The 22,074-nt window shown below is 41.8% G+C and overlaps 2 protein-coding genes across 2 annotated transcripts in view; both read right to left on the bottom strand.

The window, feature by feature from the left end:
- TSPAN14 (tetraspanin 14) overlaps window positions 1–6,175 on the bottom strand; it is a 37,230-nt gene extending 31,055 nt beyond the window's left edge. Inside the window, exon 1 of the mRNA XM_050305460.1 lies at window positions 6,007–6,175. The gene's annotated coding sequence lies outside the window, so the exon portion shown is untranslated. The remainder of the gene's footprint in view (window positions 1–6,006) is intronic.
- Window positions 6,176–12,618: 6,443 nt separating this feature from the next.
- PRXL2A (peroxiredoxin like 2A) lies at window positions 12,619–21,511 on the bottom strand. Its single transcript, XM_050305461.1, has 6 exons — window positions 21,398–21,511; window positions 18,514–18,693; window positions 18,063–18,154; window positions 14,311–14,451; window positions 13,226–13,390; window positions 12,619–13,100 (listed from the first exon to the last, which is right to left on the bottom strand). Exons 1-6 carry the CDS (start codon window positions 21,405–21,407, stop codon window positions 13,002–13,004), a joined length of 687 nt encoding a protein of 228 aa, XP_050161418.1. The 5' UTR covers window positions 21,408–21,511; the 3' UTR covers window positions 12,619–13,001.
- Window positions 21,512–22,074: the final 563 nt, after the last annotated feature.

The raw sequence follows: 22,074 nt of genomic DNA, 5'->3' as shown, positions 1-22,074 counted from the left end.
TAGACAGCTCAACAACCATGTAATTAGTCTCTCTACTGACTTTCTGGTAAAGAAACACACTTGTGGAACTTTCAAAAGCCAACTAGCGGATGAGCCTCCAACGCAGCACCAGAAAACGCTGAAGACGTGACAGAAGGACATTCACCAATGCCTCAGGATCATAACCACTGCCAGCTCCTCAGCAGACTGTATGTCTCAGCCCAAATACACAGCAACAAGCTAATGCTTCAGGAGATACTGCAAATAGGTTTGCAGTGCACTCTGCACATGCTACCACAACACAAGGAAAGGATTAAAAAGACAAAGACCACAGCGGCTTCAGGCCAAGCCCATGCTTGAACAGCTCCAGCCCTTCCCCCAAGAGCCAGGGCTCTGGCAGGTCATGAGAAACCCTCAACTGTCTTGCCCAAAGACTCTGCATCCGCCCCTGAGGAAGGAGGAAAAACAGGCTTTCCACCTCTTAAGATTATGCCAAGAACAACACTGTGCCATTTAGAGATCAGGGCAGCAAAGGCTGTGAAGGGACACAGCCAGTGTTGCCTCCAGTGCAGACCTCAGCCTCTGCAACAGCTTACCAGCAAACACTGCAGCAGCATAAGAAGGTGCAGAGGTTAGACACAAACATTTCCTAACCTGTGCCTTCCTGATGGAAAAAAAGTGGTAACACAGGAAGCTACCATCTCAACAGGCTGACAGCATGATTGGTTACACAAGCACCACAACTCGGAGAAAATAAAAAAAACACAACAATCCAGAGTTGAACAACACATTCCCTTCTCGCTTGCCCCAGCTGGACAAGCTCTTTCAGCTGAACACACTCCTACTTTGCAGAAGCAGACCACTGCTACAACCACTCTGTCAAAATACCCTTTGCAACCTCAGCAGATGTACACTTTGCATAGAAAGCTACCTTGCTGTCTTCCAAGAGTCATCTCACTAATTACCTTCCATTAGTTTCAAGTCAGACAACTTTTTCAATGAACCTTCCTCCTCCGCAGGTGTGCCACGCAGACAAACTGAAGTAACTTAGTTCTCAGGGCAGGATAGAAAGCTTTGCTGTTTTGTACCCTTTACTATATATAGCTATACCACTGCAGGTGTATTTCACACAACATTAAGTACTTTCCTGAGCACCATTTAATAACATATTGTAGAGGGAAAAGCAATGTGCATCAAAAGAATCAGCTCCATACCCTGGCAGTCAGAAGGTTGCTGTCACATAGTGACCCAAGTCTAACGTCTCAGGTGTCCTTCTTCAGATGCAAGTTACTTGATGCTATTCCTTCCGTTTTCTATTCCAGGAGCGTCTGGGTGTCAGTGAATGTATTTCAGCAATCATTTGATATCCCAAAGCAAGAGTAGACGGCTCTTGCCAAGCAGAACAAGTGACCTTTTTTTAAATATTAAAATTTACAGCATTCAGCTACCTCTGAATATTGTGCTTCACCCTGTAGCTGCAAGTGCAGCAACTCGAACCTGCCTTTGTTAACTCCAAGTCCATCAATTATTTAGAGAAAACACATTTCCAGAGAGCCTTACAGAATCAATTATTTAGTTCTTGAGCAGGAAACAAAAACCTTAAAAGAGGGAAAAATGGTTCCTGGAAAGGGCTGTTGAGTCACGTGAACGTATTTGGGGCTGTTCACTAGCAACCTGCCTGAAACAGAATGAAAAAGCCAAAATAAAACAACCCATAAAGCCAAAAGCTCACAGGCACACACAAGCCCATCAAGTGCCTGAGCCAGTTAGTGCCAAAGAGCCCCAGTTACATCAGGGGGCTTCAGTACAGTTCTTCACATGGAAGACCTTTATCAATTGGGTATAAATGCCTGTTCTCTAGACTGGGAGTGTAAACCAGAGAAGCTCTTCTGTATTGCCAGGACAACATTCAACAATGCTTACTGCAAAGATTTAGGGGAAGCCAAAGCCCTGTGTTTATTATACCCTTGCCTTCACACTCAGGTTTAAATTAAGGATGAAGACAGGCCTAAGATTTTCAGCTTTTGCACATTTCTAGAGACAAGGACACAGAGAGAGCTCTCAGAAGAAACACATGTAAGTAGGCACTCCGGTTAAGAACAGGAATTCTTTCACTCCCACGTATCATTTATGAGCTGTACTACAATGCAAATGATAAAACTGTTGCTTTGCTCCCAAAGAGTTGAAGAAAGACAGGAAACACTGAAGCAAAACAAGCGCTGGTCCACCCTGCCAAACGGGGGCCAAGGCCCACTTTGAAACAGAAAGGAAAGTAAACTTATTTTTAAATCCTGCTAAGAGCCTCAGGGTTGGATATAGTTCCTCTTGGTGCCAGCATATTTTATTTTCATTTGCTAAAAGTTTTCTGCACAAGTGATAACAGAATTCACATGTGAATAACCAAGCAGAACGATGCTTCTCTCTGAAAGGTTCAATTCCAAGATTTATGTCAGACTGGTCAAAAAGGTCAGCAAAAGCCTGGCTGTTCAAGGCATGGCTTCAACTGTAGACATCACAATCCCTTATATTGCCAATATCTGAGGATCACTACTTTGTGCAGGTTAAACATGTTGCTCTTATCCTCACCTGTGACATGCCTAAAATAGAAGAATTTACCCAACAATGATTTTTCAGCTCTCTGACCATACCGAAAGCAGATTTTATTCAGTCATCCAGAATAAAGAGAAGTTGTTTTACAATGCAAAAAAAAAAAATTTCAAATGCAAGACATTCAAAGTATATTTAACTAATAAATTATAGCTGCTTTTAAAATTAAGTCATCTGAGCCTAGACACTTCAGCCCCTCCCTTTCTTCTTTGATTGCTAAATTAAAATCAGGTCTCTGTATACTTGCGAGGCCACAAACTATTAAACTTTAAGACCCACACATATCTAACCTTGATAAGCTTTAGTCTGATTATCTCTGACATTGTTCTTAACCTTTATCAGATGCTTTTGTCTGAGCATGAGCCAAAGGGTCAAGAAGAAGGATCATGTTCCTGCCCAAGCTGTGCCAAGGGCTGGGACACAATGTCGGTACCTTCACACAAGCTACCAACACTACAGCCTTAGAAGAGCCATAGATTTTAGGACTGTGCAATACTAGTGAGGAAGACACATGACCATCCTTTGGAAGTACAATCAGAAGCCATCTGGAAAAGGACCTCTCCTTAATTCCCTTTTAGCAATAGCCTGCAGCATTTACTGTTTAAAGGTCTGATTAACTTTACCTGAGGTACTTCAGCTTAAAGCGACAGGACAACCATAGTATGTTCATGAGTTGTGTGAACTGCAGCCCTGTTAGCCTGAGAAATGCACCACAGATGCCAAAACACAAAAGTCTGTTCCACCAAAAACAGGAAGTTTTGCCCCAGGTAGTCACAGTGCAGCATGGCACAGAGAGCCCACAAGTGAAGTGTATCTGAAACTCATGCACTTTTCCATACCCTGCCCAGGTGGAAAGTTTTGTAAAAGCAGAAAACCACATAAAGGGAGGACCTGTGGAACAGTTTGGACAATACCTCTGTGAACTCTGCTTCCCCTCACGTACACCTCAATGAGAATTCTGAACTAACACAGTGAGATTAAAACTAGAGTTTAATTTATTCACATTGGTCAGTGCTCAAACTGAGCCATACCTAATCCACAATAAGAAACTTAACAGAAGACTACGAGAATTAACTATAGGAGTTTGTCAGCAAAACAATTACTCCCCTTTTTTTCTAATATAAATAAAATACACTCTAAAAAAAAAAAATCAGAGATCAGCCTCAAAACAAAGCAATCTAAGATATAAATATTCCTCAGTTATTCAGTAGAAGTTAGCATACAACTTAAACTTCATCATCCAGATATGATTAAATTCATAAGATACCAAGTCAACAATCTTCTTGCTACATCTGAGAGCAAAAAGTTACATCTTCAATAACAAAGTGTCAGCATTTTAGGGGTCAGAGTAAGGTCTTTTTATGGCCCTTTCATTAGGTATTAGAAGGCCTAAGGCTAGGAAAAGTCAGCCCAGAGCACACACCCTTTCAGTCCTGTTAGGTATGTTACCTATGTGACAGCTCCTGCACAGGCACTGCTTCTAACAAAAGATCACACTTTTTCTTTCTTTTCTGCCATCCTCCCGCTCCCTGCAAGGAGGAAGAGAGGACAGGAAAGAGGCTTTAAACAGGAAAACAGCATAAGATTAATTTTTCTACAATGCACTAAATGTCAGGCAAAGCTTGTGCCCACAAATAAGAATAAGACTCAATTAAGATTTAAGTGAGTTTTCTTATGATTGAAGACTGGAGATAAAGCTTCTACACATAGGAAGCTACAAAGGAAGCCAACTGGATCAACTTACACTAAATAAAAATCGCATAGAGCACACACCAGCCAGAAAGGCAATTTTCCATGATTACAACTTAGACCTAGACTCCACCTTTAACAAGTCCATCTGTGAGCAAGATCAACAAAAACAAAATGCCAAATATGTAATTTACTTGCACGTTGCAAGTGCATTTATGACAACACAGAAAAAATAAATTTTTAGGAAACTATTCCTAAAAATTGCTGTTTCAGTAGCATTACAATTTTGAACGCGACAATCTTCTAAGGACAGGCAACAACGTTATATTCTCTCCCCACCTTCCAAGAATAGAGCTAAAAGGATATAAATCACACCCTAAAAGTAGTTTCTTCAAGTGTCATTAACTAGAGGATAAGGAACCAACGCAAAAGTCCCGGATTCTTTAAAAACCCAAAATATAAACCAAGAAAAAGCAAAACAAAACCAACACACAAACAGAAAACAAAACCTACTAGTTTCCCCCACAGCTCACTTCTACTTCACACTAAAGACTAGACTTGGATTTCCACCTGACCCCTTCTCTTTGCTCACAGTTCTTCTGTCAAGCAGACAGTACTAGCACCTTAATCTTCCACACCCAAGCATCTAAAATGTCACACATTTATTGTGAGTATAAAGTGTCTCAGGAAGTTATAAGAGCACATGAGTACTCGCCAGAAAGGAGACCATCACACCAGGGAGCACTCAGGAACAACATATACCCTGTATACTTCCATTCTTTAGAAACTGGTTTGCAGAGCGCTAGGTCACAAGTTTTATGCCCCTATAAAACACAAACAAATCCCCAAGCAAACAAAAAAGCAGTGCTGGAAAAATCTTGGTCCTGATAGTTATCTTAAAATATCCTTCTTTCCACCACCATCACCACCTTTGAAGATCTACTGAAGAAGGGAAAAAACAAACAAGTAACTTCTTTTACAGCGTGGGTTTGGTTTCATTTCGAGATTTATTTATTTATTTATTCAGATAGTCTAAAAATTAAACCGGAGTATTTACACTGAGTGCAGAAGGTAAAGCGACAGCTGGAACTGACCTGGCCGTGGAGCATCCCCTCGGGTGCCGCCGGGCTCCACGGCCGGGCCTGTTTCAGCAAGCAGCTGAAAGGGTGTCAGAGAAGTCCCTCCCTATCACAGCTTAGAGCCAAATAAATTTAAAATAATTTTAAAAATTAAGTTGTGGGCCTCAATCCTGGCCCCCACTGCGCTGCCAAGGAACAGCCATGTCTGGGCTGAGGGCAGGGTCTGACAGCACCCCGTGCGACGGAAGACAACGGAGCGGGCAAACTGCGGCTGCAGCACCCCGAAAGGCTTTTGGGCTTTGTTTCGGGTTTAAATTTTTCTCCCTCGTGGCACCTCAGCGAAACAACTTAGCGTGGACTCCCAGAGGAAGCCTCGCCCGGCCTCTCCGGCTTCCTTTAATGGACAAGGACAATGGCAGGGGCTCGCCATAGCCCCGCGCTGCCGGGAGACTTGGGAAGCCGGAGGGCTGCTGCCCGCCTGGATCAGGGGCCGCCAGCCCCCCGGGGATGCTGCGGGGGACAGACGTGCTCCGGGAAGGGGAGGTCAAAATGCGGGTGCTTAAAGACAGGGGGAGAAAGGGGCACTCCGGACAGCGAGTCCCCCGGGAGAGACGGCCGAGAGGACGCCCGGGCGGGGCGGGCAGGCACTCACCGGGGGCAGCAGCCTGCTCGCTAAGTCGCGCCGAGCCGGGCGGAGGGCGAGGCGGCGGTCGGCGTACCCGGGGTCCCTGCGCTGCCTCGGCTAGTCCATGGACACGGCGGCGCTGCCGGGCCCTCCTCCCGCGTCAGCCGCGCCAGGCGTGCCCGCCGGCCGTGCCCCTGCGCCGAGCCCAGCCCCGCCGGGCCCGAGGCAGCGCGGAAATGCTCGCCCGGCGCCGGCCACGCCCGCTCCCGCACGCAGCCGTGCTCCACACAAAGGGGCCGGGCAGGAGAGCACAGCTCTCCCTCCGCACCCCTGGGCTGCTGCCGTCTTCGCCCGCTGTGAACCCCCTCCCCTGCAGCCGCCCCGCGGGCACCCCTGGCGCCGGGCAGGGGCTGAGGGTGGGAGCCTGGGCAGAGCGCGGCCGGGCCCGCGGCTTTGTTAGGTTGGAGCCGCTCCGTGGCCGGGATGGCCGCGTCCCCCACACCCCGGCCCTGCAGACGGAGCTCAGCCCAGCCCAGCTCCCTTGGGATGACGGAGCCCGGCATAGCACTGCCCTTAGCGGCGCCTCTCACCCCCTCAGGGCTTTGGGGCATGAACCAGCAAGTCAGCCACGGCCATGTGCTGGGCAACACTGTAGGCACGGTCGAGCTTACCTGGGAAGACAGAAGTCGAAGGAAAAAAAAAAAAAAAAAAACCGATCCCGAAGAGTATTTTGAGTTTTCGGGCGTCCCAGGGGTTTTGAATCTCTCGTTAGAGGCGCTGGGAAGATAGGAGGAAGGGGAAGGAAGGGCTGAGCTGTTAAACCCCATGTGCTGAGTAAGTGATAGCTCACACCTGCGGCAGCCACCACCTGGCAGGTGGGAAATGCCCCCCTTCCTGTCTAGCTTGGCTCCCAACCTCCATGCACTGCTTCTGTTCCCGCTCCGGACCTTGCGATCTCTCTTGGCACCGGGAAACGCTTCTGTCACCTTCATTCCCTTCCTCACGTAAAGAGCAAAACTAATTTCTTCAGTGCCTCGCTAACTATGAAAATATGTTCAGGAAGGCGAGGCCGAGGCAGGTAGTGCAGCACCACGGAAGTTATTACGGTCGCCTCATGTACCATGCACTTCCTTCGCCTGCTCCAGCCTTTGGGGAATTCCTTATTCTCCCTGGATCAGGAATCCCATCGAGTGCTCAGGTGCAGGGTGAAAGGAACTGCTGAATAATCAAACGGTGTGAGCTTAGCACTTCTTTTGTGTGATAACTGTCCACTCAGTCAAGTCTGACAACCAAAACCGTGCTAGAATTACCAGGGTGTAAGTGCACGGTTCCTCTCACCCACATCCTTCCGAGGTCAGAGAGGGCAGATACACATCAGCGTGTCACCCACATTATCAAGTTTCCCTCACGTTTCCTACCAGCAGTTTTTCAAAAAATGGTTTTGGGGTTCTTTTATTTAAAAAAAAAAAAAAAAAAAAGAGGAAGGGAGGAGTGTTTGCAGGCCTCCCCAAGCTTGCTCAAGACTTCTTAGAAACCAAAGTAAAGTTCACTTGAGGGTTAAAGCTGACAGAAGATGCTAGAAGAAGAATTACTGGAATTTTAAGAAGGATCTAAGTGGGGAAGAGTAGCTAGGACAGGTCATTGGATTATCAGATGGTAAGAACAACTAGAAGAGATCCTTTCTCCATCTCAGTAGTACTGAAGTATTCTCACAAAGCACTCAGTCACATCTCCAGTAAGTCCGGAGCCTCAGAACGCCTTATTATGCTGATTCTGTAAGAGATGGGAAGATGGAGGGTGCAAAAGTTAGCCCTAAGACTCAGCAGGGAAAAGAGGAATTTCAGGGAAATTCAGCAGCTTTAAGATGTAAGGACTGTGGAATTAGGAAGGGCATTCATAGGTAAAACAAGGCTCTCTTGCAATCTAAAATAGTCTTGTAAAATGGTTCCTGTTAGCAGTTCACAGGGTAGTTGTATTGACTGTGTTCATTGTTAGCATGGAGATGATTCAAACAACTTCTGTGTTCCATTTATTTGCCTTTGACATTATCTCTGCACAGTGCTTTCACTGTGTTGCCAAGAAAATTAGGGTAAAAATCTCATCCATCACAGAAACCATTAACTAAGTGCTAGGGCAAATTGGAAGACTTTTAAAAGACAGGCACTTCGGCAGTAAGAGTGTAATAATACTGTGGGAATGAAAATGGAAAACCTGATTTTTTAGTGAACTTTTGCGGGCTGATGTTCATGTATGGTTTGTCAATGCTGTTTCCTCTGACCACTGCAAAACATTTCCTGAAATTAATGAATATTCCATTATGAGGAGCAGCTGGTGGAAAATGGCATGACCAGAGCTATTCACAACTGTATCTGCTCAGCATTGTCATCAACCACCGTTTTTCTGTGTAAAAAATTTCTATTTATGGAGAGAGGTTTCGGAAAATTATAGTTGGAATTCTCATGTAGTTTTGATAATTATGAAGTTAAGAGAGAGGGGTGCGTGGGGAAACAAAGCCCACAGAAGCCACTGAGAGACTTCAAACAGCCTCAAATACAAAGAAATCAATAGCGGGATCTAAAAGAGAGAGCAGAAGTATTTTAGGGAAAACCCTTGTAACACGTCAGAGATCGATCAGAAGAATAAAAATTAGGCTGGAATTAGTCAGAAACCAAATAAAATTAGAGGGGATTAAGCTGAATCAGTGACTGAACTTTGTCCACGGCCTTTCCCCACCCCCGCATCTCTCCCTGCTGTTGAAAGTGGACATTGCACCTATCTGCTCCGGCCAGGGGGACAAAGGAAGCCACTCACACACCAGCACTATGGAAAATTAGTGTCACGAAAAAAGTAATATGTTGCTTTTTGTAAGTATTACAGTGAATCTGTTAATAATGTATTCCCTCCACAGTCACTTAGAAATACCTATATGCCACAGACTATGTCATTCTACACGGTATATCCTTCCTCCAACTTTCTTATTCTTAAAAGAAAAACATCCACTCAGGTAAAAAGGTGGCAGGAGAGGACGTTTTTGCTAACAGTGGTTAGAATCTGTTATGCAAATGTTTTACTGCAGAAAGCCCCTCGGGTTTACTGCTGACCCGCACTTCGGCTGGGGCAGCAGTGACATCCAGCGGTGCAGAAAGAGAAACTTGCTCGTTGTCTTTTTACCGCAGCGCCTAAGGAGAAACGCACCAGAAAATGGCAGGGATTCCTCGGCATTCCCTTCTCTTTGTAGATATTCGCAAATGGCACCAACTGCAGGCACTCTGACAGCCGTGGGAACAGATAACCCACACGGAGAAATAATAATGCAGAACTGAAAACACGCTCTGGGGCAGACCATTTTTCTAATGCCCTTAAAAGGACACTGCAGATAGGAAGTGCAATTGGTAATTCTTAAAATTCAGATAAAATCACTTTCCTATATTACACCTACCCCATTAACTTCACAGACTTTTCATTCTTTTATAATTTTTTTCTCTTATTAACCCTGGTTATATGCTAAAAAAAAAGAACAGGCTCACAAGCAAAGGAAAGTTGATCGAAATTACTGCAGCAGAGTTTTGTTTCTCAAGCCCTGAATAAACAGACTTTAATAATTAGGGTTTCCAGTAGCCAGCTGAGTGTTGAACTGTGATGTGGTATTTGATGCACCAAGAAGTGATTTAGATTTTCGGTACATGTCATGTTAAAAGAAAAAACCAAAAAAACCAAAACATTAGATGCATACAAGCAACTGGGCCAGCAGAGGCCGCTGTTAGCATAACAAAATCGACAACTAATGGTTTTGTATTTTGGGATTTTTTAAAGAACATTCTAAATTTAAAGAGAATATTTTTTATTTCTTTTTAAACAGTCAGACCTTGCAGTCTGCGTCATTGGAAATTCACTTAGATGGCATTTGTTTCTCCTTTACTGTTTTGCTGTGAGTTTTACTTCTTCAAGACTGCCCATTGTCAATTGTTATTAACTGTTCCTTGCTCCTAGGCACCACCTATTTTCTATCCTCCCCATTTATATTTTGTCAACATGAAGCTCAGAAAGGATGAGTCAACTCCAAACAATCCTAAGGTTGGCTTGAAAAAACAAATCAGATTTTTCAATAATAATTCTTTAGAACATTTTCAGATGGCATTTTGACATTCCATGGCTCCCAGTTTTGATTTGATTTCTGAAATACAGGGTTAGAAAATTTTGAAGTGTGGGTAAGTTTACATAACTTTCAAATCAAGAAGTGTACTAACTGTTTACAGGAACTAAGAGCAAGAAAACGCACTCTTCCAGACCCAGGTCTGACATGGTTACCATATAAACACCTCTGCAGAACATGACAGAGCAGAGAACTTTCAAGTTTCAAAGAGTATTTTAATAAATACCCTCAAAAAGACTTCGTATGTATTTCTAAAAATATTTTTACACTAAAGGAACACTTCAAACTGTTGTAGAATTACTGATTTATATGTTTAACAACCATTCTAGTGCCACAGACATTTTAAATGCTGGACAAGATAGCTTCCTGCTTCTGTTTCCACACTCCCAAAACACAGTCCCTTTGGGTGGGCTAAGAGCAGGGCTGCAGCCCCATGGCATCCTTGCCATCATCCAGGACTTCCTGCAGTCTGACTACAAGAACAAGTGGCCAGCCCTGAGAGAGTGGGTGGATTGAGCTGCATGTACACAAAATTGTGAGTAGATGCTCTCTAGTTTTAGCAGGTTCTAAAGGCACTTTATCTTCAATTTCTTGGAATTTATCTGGCTTCCATCCCATTCTCCAAGGACTGTTTATGCCTTTCACATTTCATGTTTATGTGAAATGCATAAAAAGCCCTTGGAACAAGGCCTGAAATCCAGGTCTAAGATCAGTACTTTCTTTGTCATTCTTTGTCAAGGATACATTCTCCACAGATGACAAGGCTTTCTAGTTCCCATAAAGTTCCTAGAAAGAAAACTCAGAACTCTACAGGAACCACAATGCAGAATTTTCCTATTGTAAGATATTTATTATTAATAGCATGTTGCAACTGCAAGAAACAGTAGCTCATACCCATTTCTTTTAGCATCTCTTTTGTGTTTCCTACCACTTGCACTCCCCAGTAACCACACACCTACTGCAGGCAAGTGGACACTTACACAATGCTTTGAACTTTTTAGGGCCTTGTGTCAGGCAAGCACACCCTATACCAGTAACTGCCTTTCAGTAGCAAAACCCAGGGCAAGAATCCCTCAGGCACAATCCTTTATTTCATGGAGCCAACTCTTGGCAGCTGCCTGGCTGCTGTGGATACCATTCAGAGGAGCCCATTTCCAGTCAGGCATTTTATGTCTTTGAGAATCCAACACCATTTATGGGCATACTTACCTGGACAGCTCTGAACATGGACAGAGACAACACATGGACACGGTTCTCTGTACTTGTCCATGACTCCAGAAGTCCATGTCATGTAGTCAGTTTGCTACAGAATATGCATCTCTACTCTGAGCTCCTGTACCTTCCTTCATCCCCCAAAACAGTCAAACACAAATTTCAGTTGATAGTAGCATATGAGTCCAATTTCTATTTAGTTTCCAAATAAAACATATGAATCACTCAAAATCCTCACTGCTAGCAGTTTCAGGGAACTGTGAAGAACAGACTCTGAAGAACATATAAGTATTTTTGGTTAAAATCAGTTCTGCCTGGTCATAAATATATAACAAAAAAAAAATCAGGATTTCATCCATAATGAAGCAATTAAGCCTGCATAATTGATTAACACAGACCAAGGCCACACCTCAGGATTTGTGAAGTTTTAGAGTTTTGGGCATCTAGTTTTCTATACAGTCAGCATCATGTACAGCCACTGTTTTCTGCACCCAACTCAACAAAACACATGGACAGGCATTGGTACACAGAGCACAAATAGGCATGTTACCAGTCTCAGAGATGCAAAGAATCCCTGCCCTCAGTACCAATGACACATGAAATTTTCATTAATTTTAAAATCAGAAGAAAGCAAAATTACAGTTCAGACTGATCTGCTGTCAGGACAAAAGAATCCTTATCTTTAATTCTTTCAATAGCTTAGTATGTTCCAGCCCACGTATTTTACCCAAGTCACCTAGACTTTTATTTACACCAGCTAATGAAGGATATGCAACACTTAATAATCCTCTCTAAGTGCAATGTTAATATTTTGCTTAGACTCTGAAATATCAGCACATTTGGAAAATTCATGGTGCTCTGTTCATACTACAGTCTAGGTACATGTATTTGGCTATAGATGGTACTGGCTGTCTGGGATCATACTGTGCAACTCTACATCTATTCTCAGGAGTAATAGCCCAGCCATTCTACTGCAAAATTCAAGCCAGGATAGAAACTCTACCTAATCTGCTCTCTGATATTGTTCCCTTTTTTTTTTTTTTTGAAGAATCCTAAACACTGGAAGTAACTTGCCCTCATGCCACAATTATCTTCCTTGAAGACAATCGCACACAGCTGGAAGAGCCAGTAGTTAACCAACAAGAAACTTCATATGCAGACATAATGGCATGTCTTGACTGCAAAAATCTCAGAATTATTTAGATTGATAGGATTTTGTCTTCTAGAAACACAGATGTGTTTACATGATAATAAAAAAGCAAAAAGCAAAGGCATTTCATTTACATAAAGTTTTATTATCCTTCAACTTCAGCTGGTACTCCTTTACTCCAGCCTTAGCAGAGTTTTGCTCCCCTAGGTAGACAGGTTTTCAACCGACTGTCTCTGACTGAAAACATCTAGGCTAGGTCAGAGTTTAGACCCAGCCTTTCATTAATACAGTCAGATACAAAGGATCAGTTGAAATCCTGACCACCTGGAAGGCTGGAAAGGAACAAAAAACAATCCAAGAGGATTTTCATTATTTTCTATGTTTCAATAGCAAATCTTTCCAGTGCATTGAACACCAAATAGTTAAGCAATTAAACTGCACACTCAAGGAACGGATGCAGTCTACATTTCAAGCTGTAATCAGAAACATGTGCAACTGTTTTTCCACTTATGAAGCCTGTGGTTTTATCTTCTCAGCAGCTTCAAGGACAGATGGAAGGCTGACTTTGTCTCCAAATTCTTTCTCACGATGCTCCAGTAACACACCCTAGTCAAAAACACAAGAGAGAAATTCATACACTGGTCTCCTCTTGAGAGATCAACTGCCCAGCAACGGAACAATTCCAGAAAACAAACTTTTGGTCTCACAGGAGGCATAAAAGCCTGCAGTACCTGTCTTCCCGCCCCAATCACATATACTCCTCCCAGGGTGAATCCTTCTCCTTCCAGGTTACCACTATATCCACTTCTCCAAGCACGGAAGAAATTTTGCCAGACGCCAACACGAAAGAAGCCTGACAACATCATCTTGCGTCTGCGTGGGCCATAAAAGCCTTTCTGCAGGGAAACAGAAGATATCTCAGCACACCAAGTGAAAAAGACTTTCCCCCCAGAATTAAATTCAGGAAACCAGTGAACCCCCATATCCAAGAAAAGTTCACAACACACAAAAGCTAACCAGGCATTGCTAAAAAGAAATAGCACCTGAAATAACCTCTTTAACCTGCTACCCAACCACTTACCTCCACGCAGCCAGCTAGTGGCATTGCCACCATTCATGTGGATTTTAAGGTCATCCACAGGTATTTAAGCCCCATGTACACCTACATCCCTATTACTGACAGCAAGAGTGCTTTATGATAAACATATTTTTGTTTGTTTGGTTGGGTTGTTTTTTTAAAATTCAGCCTGATTCTTTCACACAAGCAGAGTGGGGAGAGAAAATAAAGCTATCTTCTATCTGATTTTGAATCTTACATATTGTTTTTTGTTCAGAAGCCAAAGGTCTTCTGGGTTTGGGAGAAAGCAGGGCTGTGGTTTTGTAGGACATGGGACTGGCAATACAGCATGTACCAGTGTACTGGGACAAGCCATATCACTGCAATTTGGCCTGTACATCATGAATTAATTATATCTGTCACCTTCAAACCTTGACTCATATATCATTAACATCAGCAGTAACACAGCCAGTGGAAGAAAGGAATAAATATTAACAGGCCATATTGTTTATCTGTTAAAAGGGTGGAAGAATCCTACAACAGCTTATTATCAGTGCATAGCAACACACCAGTTTGTAAGCTGAGCAGGATGTATACCTACATATATATAGAAAAGCAAAGCTAATTAACTTCTTAAACCACAATGCTACTAAATCCTTTTTCATTCAGTTCACATTTTACCTATATTATTTACACAAGCTCATCGAAGAGGGCATTCACAGGCTTGTTTTTAAACAAAAGGAGAACACTTCACTGTACCTTTTCATCTAGAAAGATTTCTCCTTTGAAATAATGCTGAAAATCCTCCACTTCAGTCCCTATCTTCTCTTTCACAACAGCATAGAGAGGGACACCCAGCTTGGACAGCTGAGGTTGCAGAGAGGAGAGCTCAGAAGCCTCCTAAGGAAAGGAAAAAACATCAAACATTTCAGTCGGTAAATGGAAGTTGGAAAGCTTCACCTTGAATTTCAAGACCATCAGAAACATACATAAATCCTAGCTTGAGGTGCAAACCAGAAACAGACCTGTAAATCAGACATTTAAGCTAGCTGTACTCCTAGGCAGCTCTTAATCAGATTTACTAAAATTTTTTTTGTCAAGCTTAGAGGAAGGAGATTTTTTTTAAGCATTTACTGGATAAAATATTAAAAATCCTGAAGAAAACATATTTTTAACTCAAAGCTGTAGATATACCTTGCCTATACTAGGGCTTCAACTATCTTTTGAAGTATTTAAGAAGAGTAAAAAGATACTGCTTGCACATCACTTAACTTTTCCAGGCCAGAAATTCCAATCCTTTTTTCCAAGTTGAAATCCATTATTATCAGTACTTCTGCAAAGTATTTTGAGGGTTCTGTGGAGGAACAGGGTTTACAAGTCCAAAATAAGTAATGGAGTGAAGATGCACTCTCCTTCCTAAGTTCCCCAGTAAAACTGGTCAGGGAATTTCTTCATAGACCTTCAGCATCCCAGAAGCAACACTGCTTTTTCTGGTGTGTAAGAGTGTAAGGTGTCACCACTCATCTGCTGGGTCTTTTGTTCTGCTGAAGGAATCCCAGTTCCCACAGTTTGTACAAAGATCCCTGATGTTCTGAACAAATCAAGAGTGTGCACTGAAAATATATTTCTTCTCATCTCCATGGAGAAGGATCATTTTTACTGGATAAAATTCCAACAAAAAACCCCTCCACTCTTTAAAAAAATGGACACAGTTTACATGAACACTTTCAGCCATCTAACTGAAATGCCGTAACTGAAGTGCTTGCAGGGACATCTAGAATTTACTGAGTACCAAGCAGCAGACAGACAAGAGTGAACAGACAGGAGAAAAGACATTAGAGAAAGACATCAGTAAGTAAAAGGGTAAGGGCAGCTTTCCAGTTCATTACTCTGCCTTTTCAGAGGAAATGAAAAAGGATGAATCAACATCACAAGCAAACACTGAGTAGTCTGCTTGTGGGAGTTAAAGGACCTAGCTTACCCTTTTACCTCTTTTCTGTTTTTAAAGATCTGGGAATTTTCTGTTTTCCCTCAACAAAATGCCTTAGGATCTTCTTAAAAGGGGGTTAATAACAATTTTATCTGGGACTTTTTTATTTAGTTCAAAACTCTCATAACCAACACAACAACCCAAATAATAACTTGTATTGCAACCTAACATGTCTGAGAAGTGCAGTTCCAGGCTAATGCAGTATAAAGCCAGAAATCCCTGTGTCTGGAGAGACAGCAATACCATCAAACCTTGATGAGCCTTATGGAGAAAGACACCTCAGCAGTTTGGTAGAGTTTATTTTATGTCTCCTTGCTTGGCTTTTGGAAGAGAAAAGATCAGGAATGATGTAACGTAAAAGCATAGTTAAGTTTTAAAATTCACAAGAGATTAGACTTCAAGCAGCATCTTGGGACTAGGCCAAATTTGCTTTTCTTTATTGCTATTTTAAAATGATACCATAAGAGAAATCAAGAAAGTCTATTTTTGTGGACAAATTATATTATGTAATATCTATATGGCTGTGACCATCTCACCTAGTCTGTGAAACTGTTCTTTTGTTTTTCTAAAACCTGGACAAGCACATCCTAGCGGAATACTTCCTCTCTTCACCAAGGCAGGCACAACCCAAAAGAACAATTCCCATTTCAGCCTCTGACAGATGAGCTGTGGCTCTTCTGCTGCTTTAGACTGCTTAATATTTACATTATTTAGTAAGCCCATGGAACTTTCACAACAACAGGAGGACTGGATCACTACATGGCTGGATCCAGACTATGAGATGCACAGTGCAGTCCCATTAAAGATAGTTCATAATAACAAAAAAAGGAATCTGATGATTTAGAATGCAGAGGATAAAGACAAAAGACTCCACATTTCTTAGGTTTACACGCCTAGTTCTCAAGGATCCCAAGGCATCACTCCAGTAGGATTTGTGACACCCTTTGCAGTGGGAAGCATGGAAGCATGTCCTCACCACTGAGCTTAGGACAGGGATCTATGAGATACAATGACTGCTTTTCAACACCAACACCATGCCCAGGGAAGTATGTATTCCTTCTTGGTGCTGCCAAGGTGGTGTAAGATAGTGAAAACCAAGGGTATCCAAGACCTCCTGCCTATGGATTAACAGATATGGCAATTGACTTGCATTGAATCATTTCAGCTGCTTCAGAGTCAGTGACAGTGGGGAAAGAAGCAGCTTTCATGCTAAGGAAGAACATTAATGGACCAAAAAAACAGCAACTGAACTTATGACAAAGGCAAGAGGCAACTCAGAAAAATTCTTTAAGTATACAAAAATCAAAAATAACTTAAGTTTAGATAGTTTAGAAGCTTTTTCAAATGGTTTCATAGTTAAAATACAAAAAACTCTTTGCCCTAATGAGTTGATCAACAGTGTAACTACCTCTGTTAAAAATGTGACATTTTGAACTAAAAATCAGAATTATAAATTAAATTTCTTTGTCCTAAATTTTTTCCCAAAAGAAAAAAAAACCCACAATTTTTTTTTGGGGGGGAGGGTCTTTATTTCTACTTAGGAAGTTTGCATTAATAATAATAATAAAAAAATCACTCAAGGATTCCTGTCTCACTGTATATGAAAGTCCCAATCAGGCAAGTAAGTGCATTCTGCTCCTGCCTATGCTACACCTGTTCAGAGAGCAAAGACCTTTAATCTTTAACCTTCCATGAATTCTACACATACTTAAGCAGTTACTACTGATGGGAGCACATGCCTTAATGAAGTGGTTACAATATTAATTACTCCATGTTAAAGTAAGTAGCAACATAATAGCTATTTTTCCCTATAGCTATGAGAAAAATAATGGCCAAGGTGCAAGTTACGCAACTTTGAAGGCACCTGTTCCCAGGTGCCTGGTACATTCAAATCATATTTTAAATGTCTCCTTCAGAGGAGTTCCGCCCAAGAAGCCTAATGTCAACTTAAGGATCAAATGTTGGTTCCCAACCCACCTTGTTATGGAACAGTAACTACTTATCTTCAGACTCCTTACCTTCCTGCCTCACATTTCAGCATCCAGAACAGCAAGGATTTATGCATATATCTTTCTTTTTTTTTTTTTCTTTGCTGATGAGTGTTATCTGATGGCTTTCTGCCAATCCAGTCTTGGGCTGCTTTTGACCTACCTGGCTCAGAGAGATTTATTTTGCACATCTGGAATACAACTGGCTTGTAAGACTCGTTACTAATGGGATTTTGTGCAATCTCCCTTTCTAATTACCGTGGGCTGGGTCCCTGGCAGATGTAAAAGTCATGTAAACATCACCTTCAGAAGGAGAATATTCAGGCCTTGGATTATACAAACAAGCTGTAAAGGAAACTAAGTATGCTGTTAGGTGGTGACCAATCTGAACTAGGAAACAAGACCTTTCAGATATTTTAGATATATTTGATGACTGCCCTATTCACTCCCATCCTTTATTTAAAGGAGATCTAAGAGGATCTGTTCAAGTGTATCTTAACTCTTCCTAATTAATCCCCAAGCCCAGCAAGTACCTCTCTGCACAAAAATCATCCAGGTCTTCGCACAGCCATGATCACTGCACCATTCTTCTGCCATAGTTCACCTGCTTTGAATGTCCTTTGCTCTGTTTGGACAGGAGAAACAGCATCAACAATAATATCAGCCATTCTTGTGCATAATGATTAATGCTTTAAGGACCAACACAAAGCACTGCAGAGAATTCCACATTCAAACACAGTTCTATCAGAAAAAAAAATCTATATGCATAACAGGATATTACTGCTTTGTTGTGTCTTTTTTCATCCACAAATAACAGTTTTGGTTGTTTTTCCTTTACCAGAACTACTCGATATCAAGAACACCCAACTGCATGTTATAACCAGGAAAGACTAAGAAAACTGCTTCCAACCCTGGCCTTACAAAGGCTCTTCTTATCAAAGTCCAATTATTGAAGAATGTGGGCTGAAATATCCAGAATCTTACCTGATCCCAAAGTTTTTAGCTCTATCTCCTCTAAAAACTCCAACGTAGCCTTTTCTGGCTTGGACAAAAATAAGTCAGTGTTAGCAAGGACAATCCCTGTCACAGCTGCACCAATGGCTCCAAGGCCAACAGACCACATGCCCATGGTGAAGATCCCAAAGTCAGGCAGGAAGGACATTTCTGGAAAGAGAAAGGAGAAAGCCAGTCTAACACGAGACATCAATAATGCCAGAGAAGGAGGAACTGGACTGAAACAACAACTAAAAGCTCACATGGATATTTTTGGTTTGATTGGAGATGATCTGTATATTTATTAATGTACTGAATTGGGTTTTAAAAGACCTAGATTACATTCCAGTTCTGTGCCTGATCCACATCAAAACTAGATATTAACAAGATATTCTTGCATTTTACTGAAGTGTTCAGATGCAGTGAGGAGAAAGATGATTGAAGTGAATATGTGTAATAAAGGGCCTCTAACAAGATGACCTCTGTGTTAGTAACTTAAATTACTACAGCAAGACAGTGGTTTCCTTCAAAAAAAAAAAAAGCATCTACAGATTAAATGTTTTACACAAACATTAATCTATATTAACAAGTGAACTTTACAAATATACTATAGAAGATTTGGAAAAATCTAAATCTAAACCTGCTATATCTGGTTCAACATAATTGGTAACCTTTCACAGTCCTTACAGTTCCCCACTAGAACCAAAGCAGGCACCAAGCCAAAATTAAAACTCATGCCTGCAGACAGAAATATGTAGACTTGCAACCGTTTTATTACACACAGTGATCCAACATTACAAACATGCCTGGGACAGCACCATCCTTCTATAGGATAGCTAATTTCCACTCTTGCTAAAGCAGAAAGGACATAAGGAGCAAACAAACTCACACCCATCAGTTAGAACTGATAACACTACAATGGGAACCATTACACATGCATGCAAAAGTCTGAGCACAAACACTGCTTGTGGTTACCCCTGACTGTAGTTAGGTGGCAATTTTATTTAACCACTTTCCACCCAGCAATTCCCCACAGCCCAATCTTGACCCTTGCATATGTTTCACAAGCCTGGAAAGGACTGACAGCCACCCTCCAGTGAGGCACTATCAATTAACGAGGATGCTGGAAATCACACTTAGCCCAGTCTCATGGACAAAATTCAAGATCCAGTTCTGAGCAACAACTGGTACAAAAGTCAGTGGGAGTTTGGCAGTATAAAAAGTCACTGCACACTTACATCACAAGATTTGCTGTCATCCAACTGCAGCACTACACAATATGTAGAATCAATTTTTTTTCACAGCCATCAGCAAGACCTTATTTCCTGATAGAATATTTTGGTAAATATCACTGCCAGTATATACGTTTGTATGGGAGAGGTTCTTATTCCAATAAATATAAGAAAATATTATTCTTTTGGGCTGGGATTGGCAATAAACCAGACATACACATTGTCTTTATCTCCACAGCTAGCTGTTGCCAGAATTCAGAAAGTAAGAATTAGGAGTAGCTCCTCACCTTTGTGCCCAGAATTTTCTGTAAGAAAACCGGTTTCCGTCCTTAAAACTAGCTCCAGAATACAACCAACAAACAAATACAACTAACTGTCTGTTTACAGAAACAGCTAGAGAACATCTGGGAAAAAAAAGAAAAAAGATCACATTGTTCTTTCAACAGCATACTTGGTTCGACAGAAGACAGTATCATGGTATCTAGAAACATTAGTAATCCATGAGCCCAAGCAGGGAACAAGGCCAGTTTACACAAACATAATGCAGATAAGAGAACAGATTCTACACTATTTCACCACTTACTTCTACTCAAGGGGAAACTTCCTTGACCATATCTTTCTTTGCACAGTTTTGTCAAACATGAAGTCATGCTATAATGATGTTTTGATATCTGCCTCTGACACCTACCAGAGACCATCCTGACACCAGCCTTTGGAATCCAAATACATGTAATGCAGAAATATCCTTGTGTTAAGACTCAAAATCTCTGTGGCATACCCAAAAGGCTATAGCCCTGCTCTCTCCCAGAGTCTGGTTACTCAACTATTCTTTGGACTTCAATCTTGTCGGGTCAAGAACTGTTTTCCTCTTAACTCTTAGTTACAAGGAAGGGGGGGAGGATGTGGAGTAAAATATAAGTATTAATCCCTTGTGCACATCAATTGTGTAGAAAAATGTTGCCAAATTTGTGGCATCTGATTAATGAGCGGTTTTCACAAAGCTTTTTATTTTTATTAGCATTATTATTCTTAATGTCAGCATTATTAGCATCGCTAAAAGCCAGTTTCCACTCTGTAGTTGTTTACAGAGGAGATGATTAATCTTAGTCAACATACCTCTTTAGTTTACTTGGACTCTCTGGTCTCCATACATGACAAAAAACCCCTATTCAGATACGTGAAATTTTTTGCTATTTATATAAATAGAGGAAAGGAAGAGGCAGCTCTACAGGGTGATACCAAAATTCCTCCTCTGCTAAGCAAACCATAATGAGCCACTCTGAAAAATATGCATGGGAAGCAGCATGCAGGATTATTAAACATTTGCTAGCAAGACAGGCTGAGCCCTGACACATCATGTCATTGAACCCCAAGTGGTTCACTGGAAAACAGCTGAGCATTTGCAACTAGCAGCTTCATTTCTGTGTAGCTGCTGTTTATTAAGGAAATCTGAAGTTCAAAAGGACTTCACAGCCCACCTTAAACTACAAACACAACTCCCTTGTGACCAAACTCTGAGTTTTTAAACACCAGAGGACAATAAGCAACAGGAAGACACAACAAAGCATCCCATAAACCGTAATCTGTGAGAAGAGACAATAGAGCATCCCGAACACCTGTAATCCAGAGATGCAGACACTCACCAGAACCCATGCAGCCTGTAGGAGCATCAGCCACCAGCAGCAACCCCGAATGTGTGTGCAGGCAGGAGAGGAGACAAACTGCACTGCCACGGGTGGCGAGAGGGCAGGACTAGGCAGGAGTCCAGCTCTGGAGCCTTTGCCTCGAGGCCAGGCCCAGGCTCTCCACTTCTTTGAGCAATCCCTGCCCCAGTCACCCTGCAGTGCTTACGAAAGAGCAGCTGTCCAATCCAGGGTAAGACTGTTTTAAAGTATCATAGCCATTCAACTGAACATATGGTTACCCTTTTTTTTTTTAACTGAACACACTGTTACCCTTCTTATGGGGTAGGTAGGTACATGGAACAGGAATTACAGAAAGCTTTTCTGAAGCTGAGAACACAGCACAAAGCTTTAAGATCTGCATGCTAAACCATGCTCTTCTGTAGAACTGTGCATTTTTACAAATAATACTTTCTTTATGTTTTAGACTATTCTACATCTAATCCCTTCACACATGCACACTATATTCCAAAACAAACAATTCTGGAAACAACTAAAAAGCCATCACATTGTGCAATATTAGGGAAAAAAAATTCAGTATAGTTGGCTGTACTAGTGAATTAACCCAGCATTTCTACGGTTGGCTTCCTGCTTCAGTGGCAACATCTCTTTGCTAAAAAAAAAAATAAAAAATATCA

Source organism: Myiozetetes cayanensis, unplaced genomic scaffold, assembly GCF_022539395.1.
Source record: "Myiozetetes cayanensis isolate MyiCay16 unplaced genomic scaffold, myiCay2020 scf10, whole genome shotgun sequence".
Lineage (NCBI taxonomy): Eukaryota > Metazoa > Chordata > Aves > Passeriformes > Tyrannidae > Myiozetetes > Myiozetetes cayanensis.
Note: the sequence above shows the minus strand (reverse complement) of the source record. Positions and strands in the feature narration are given on the sequence as shown.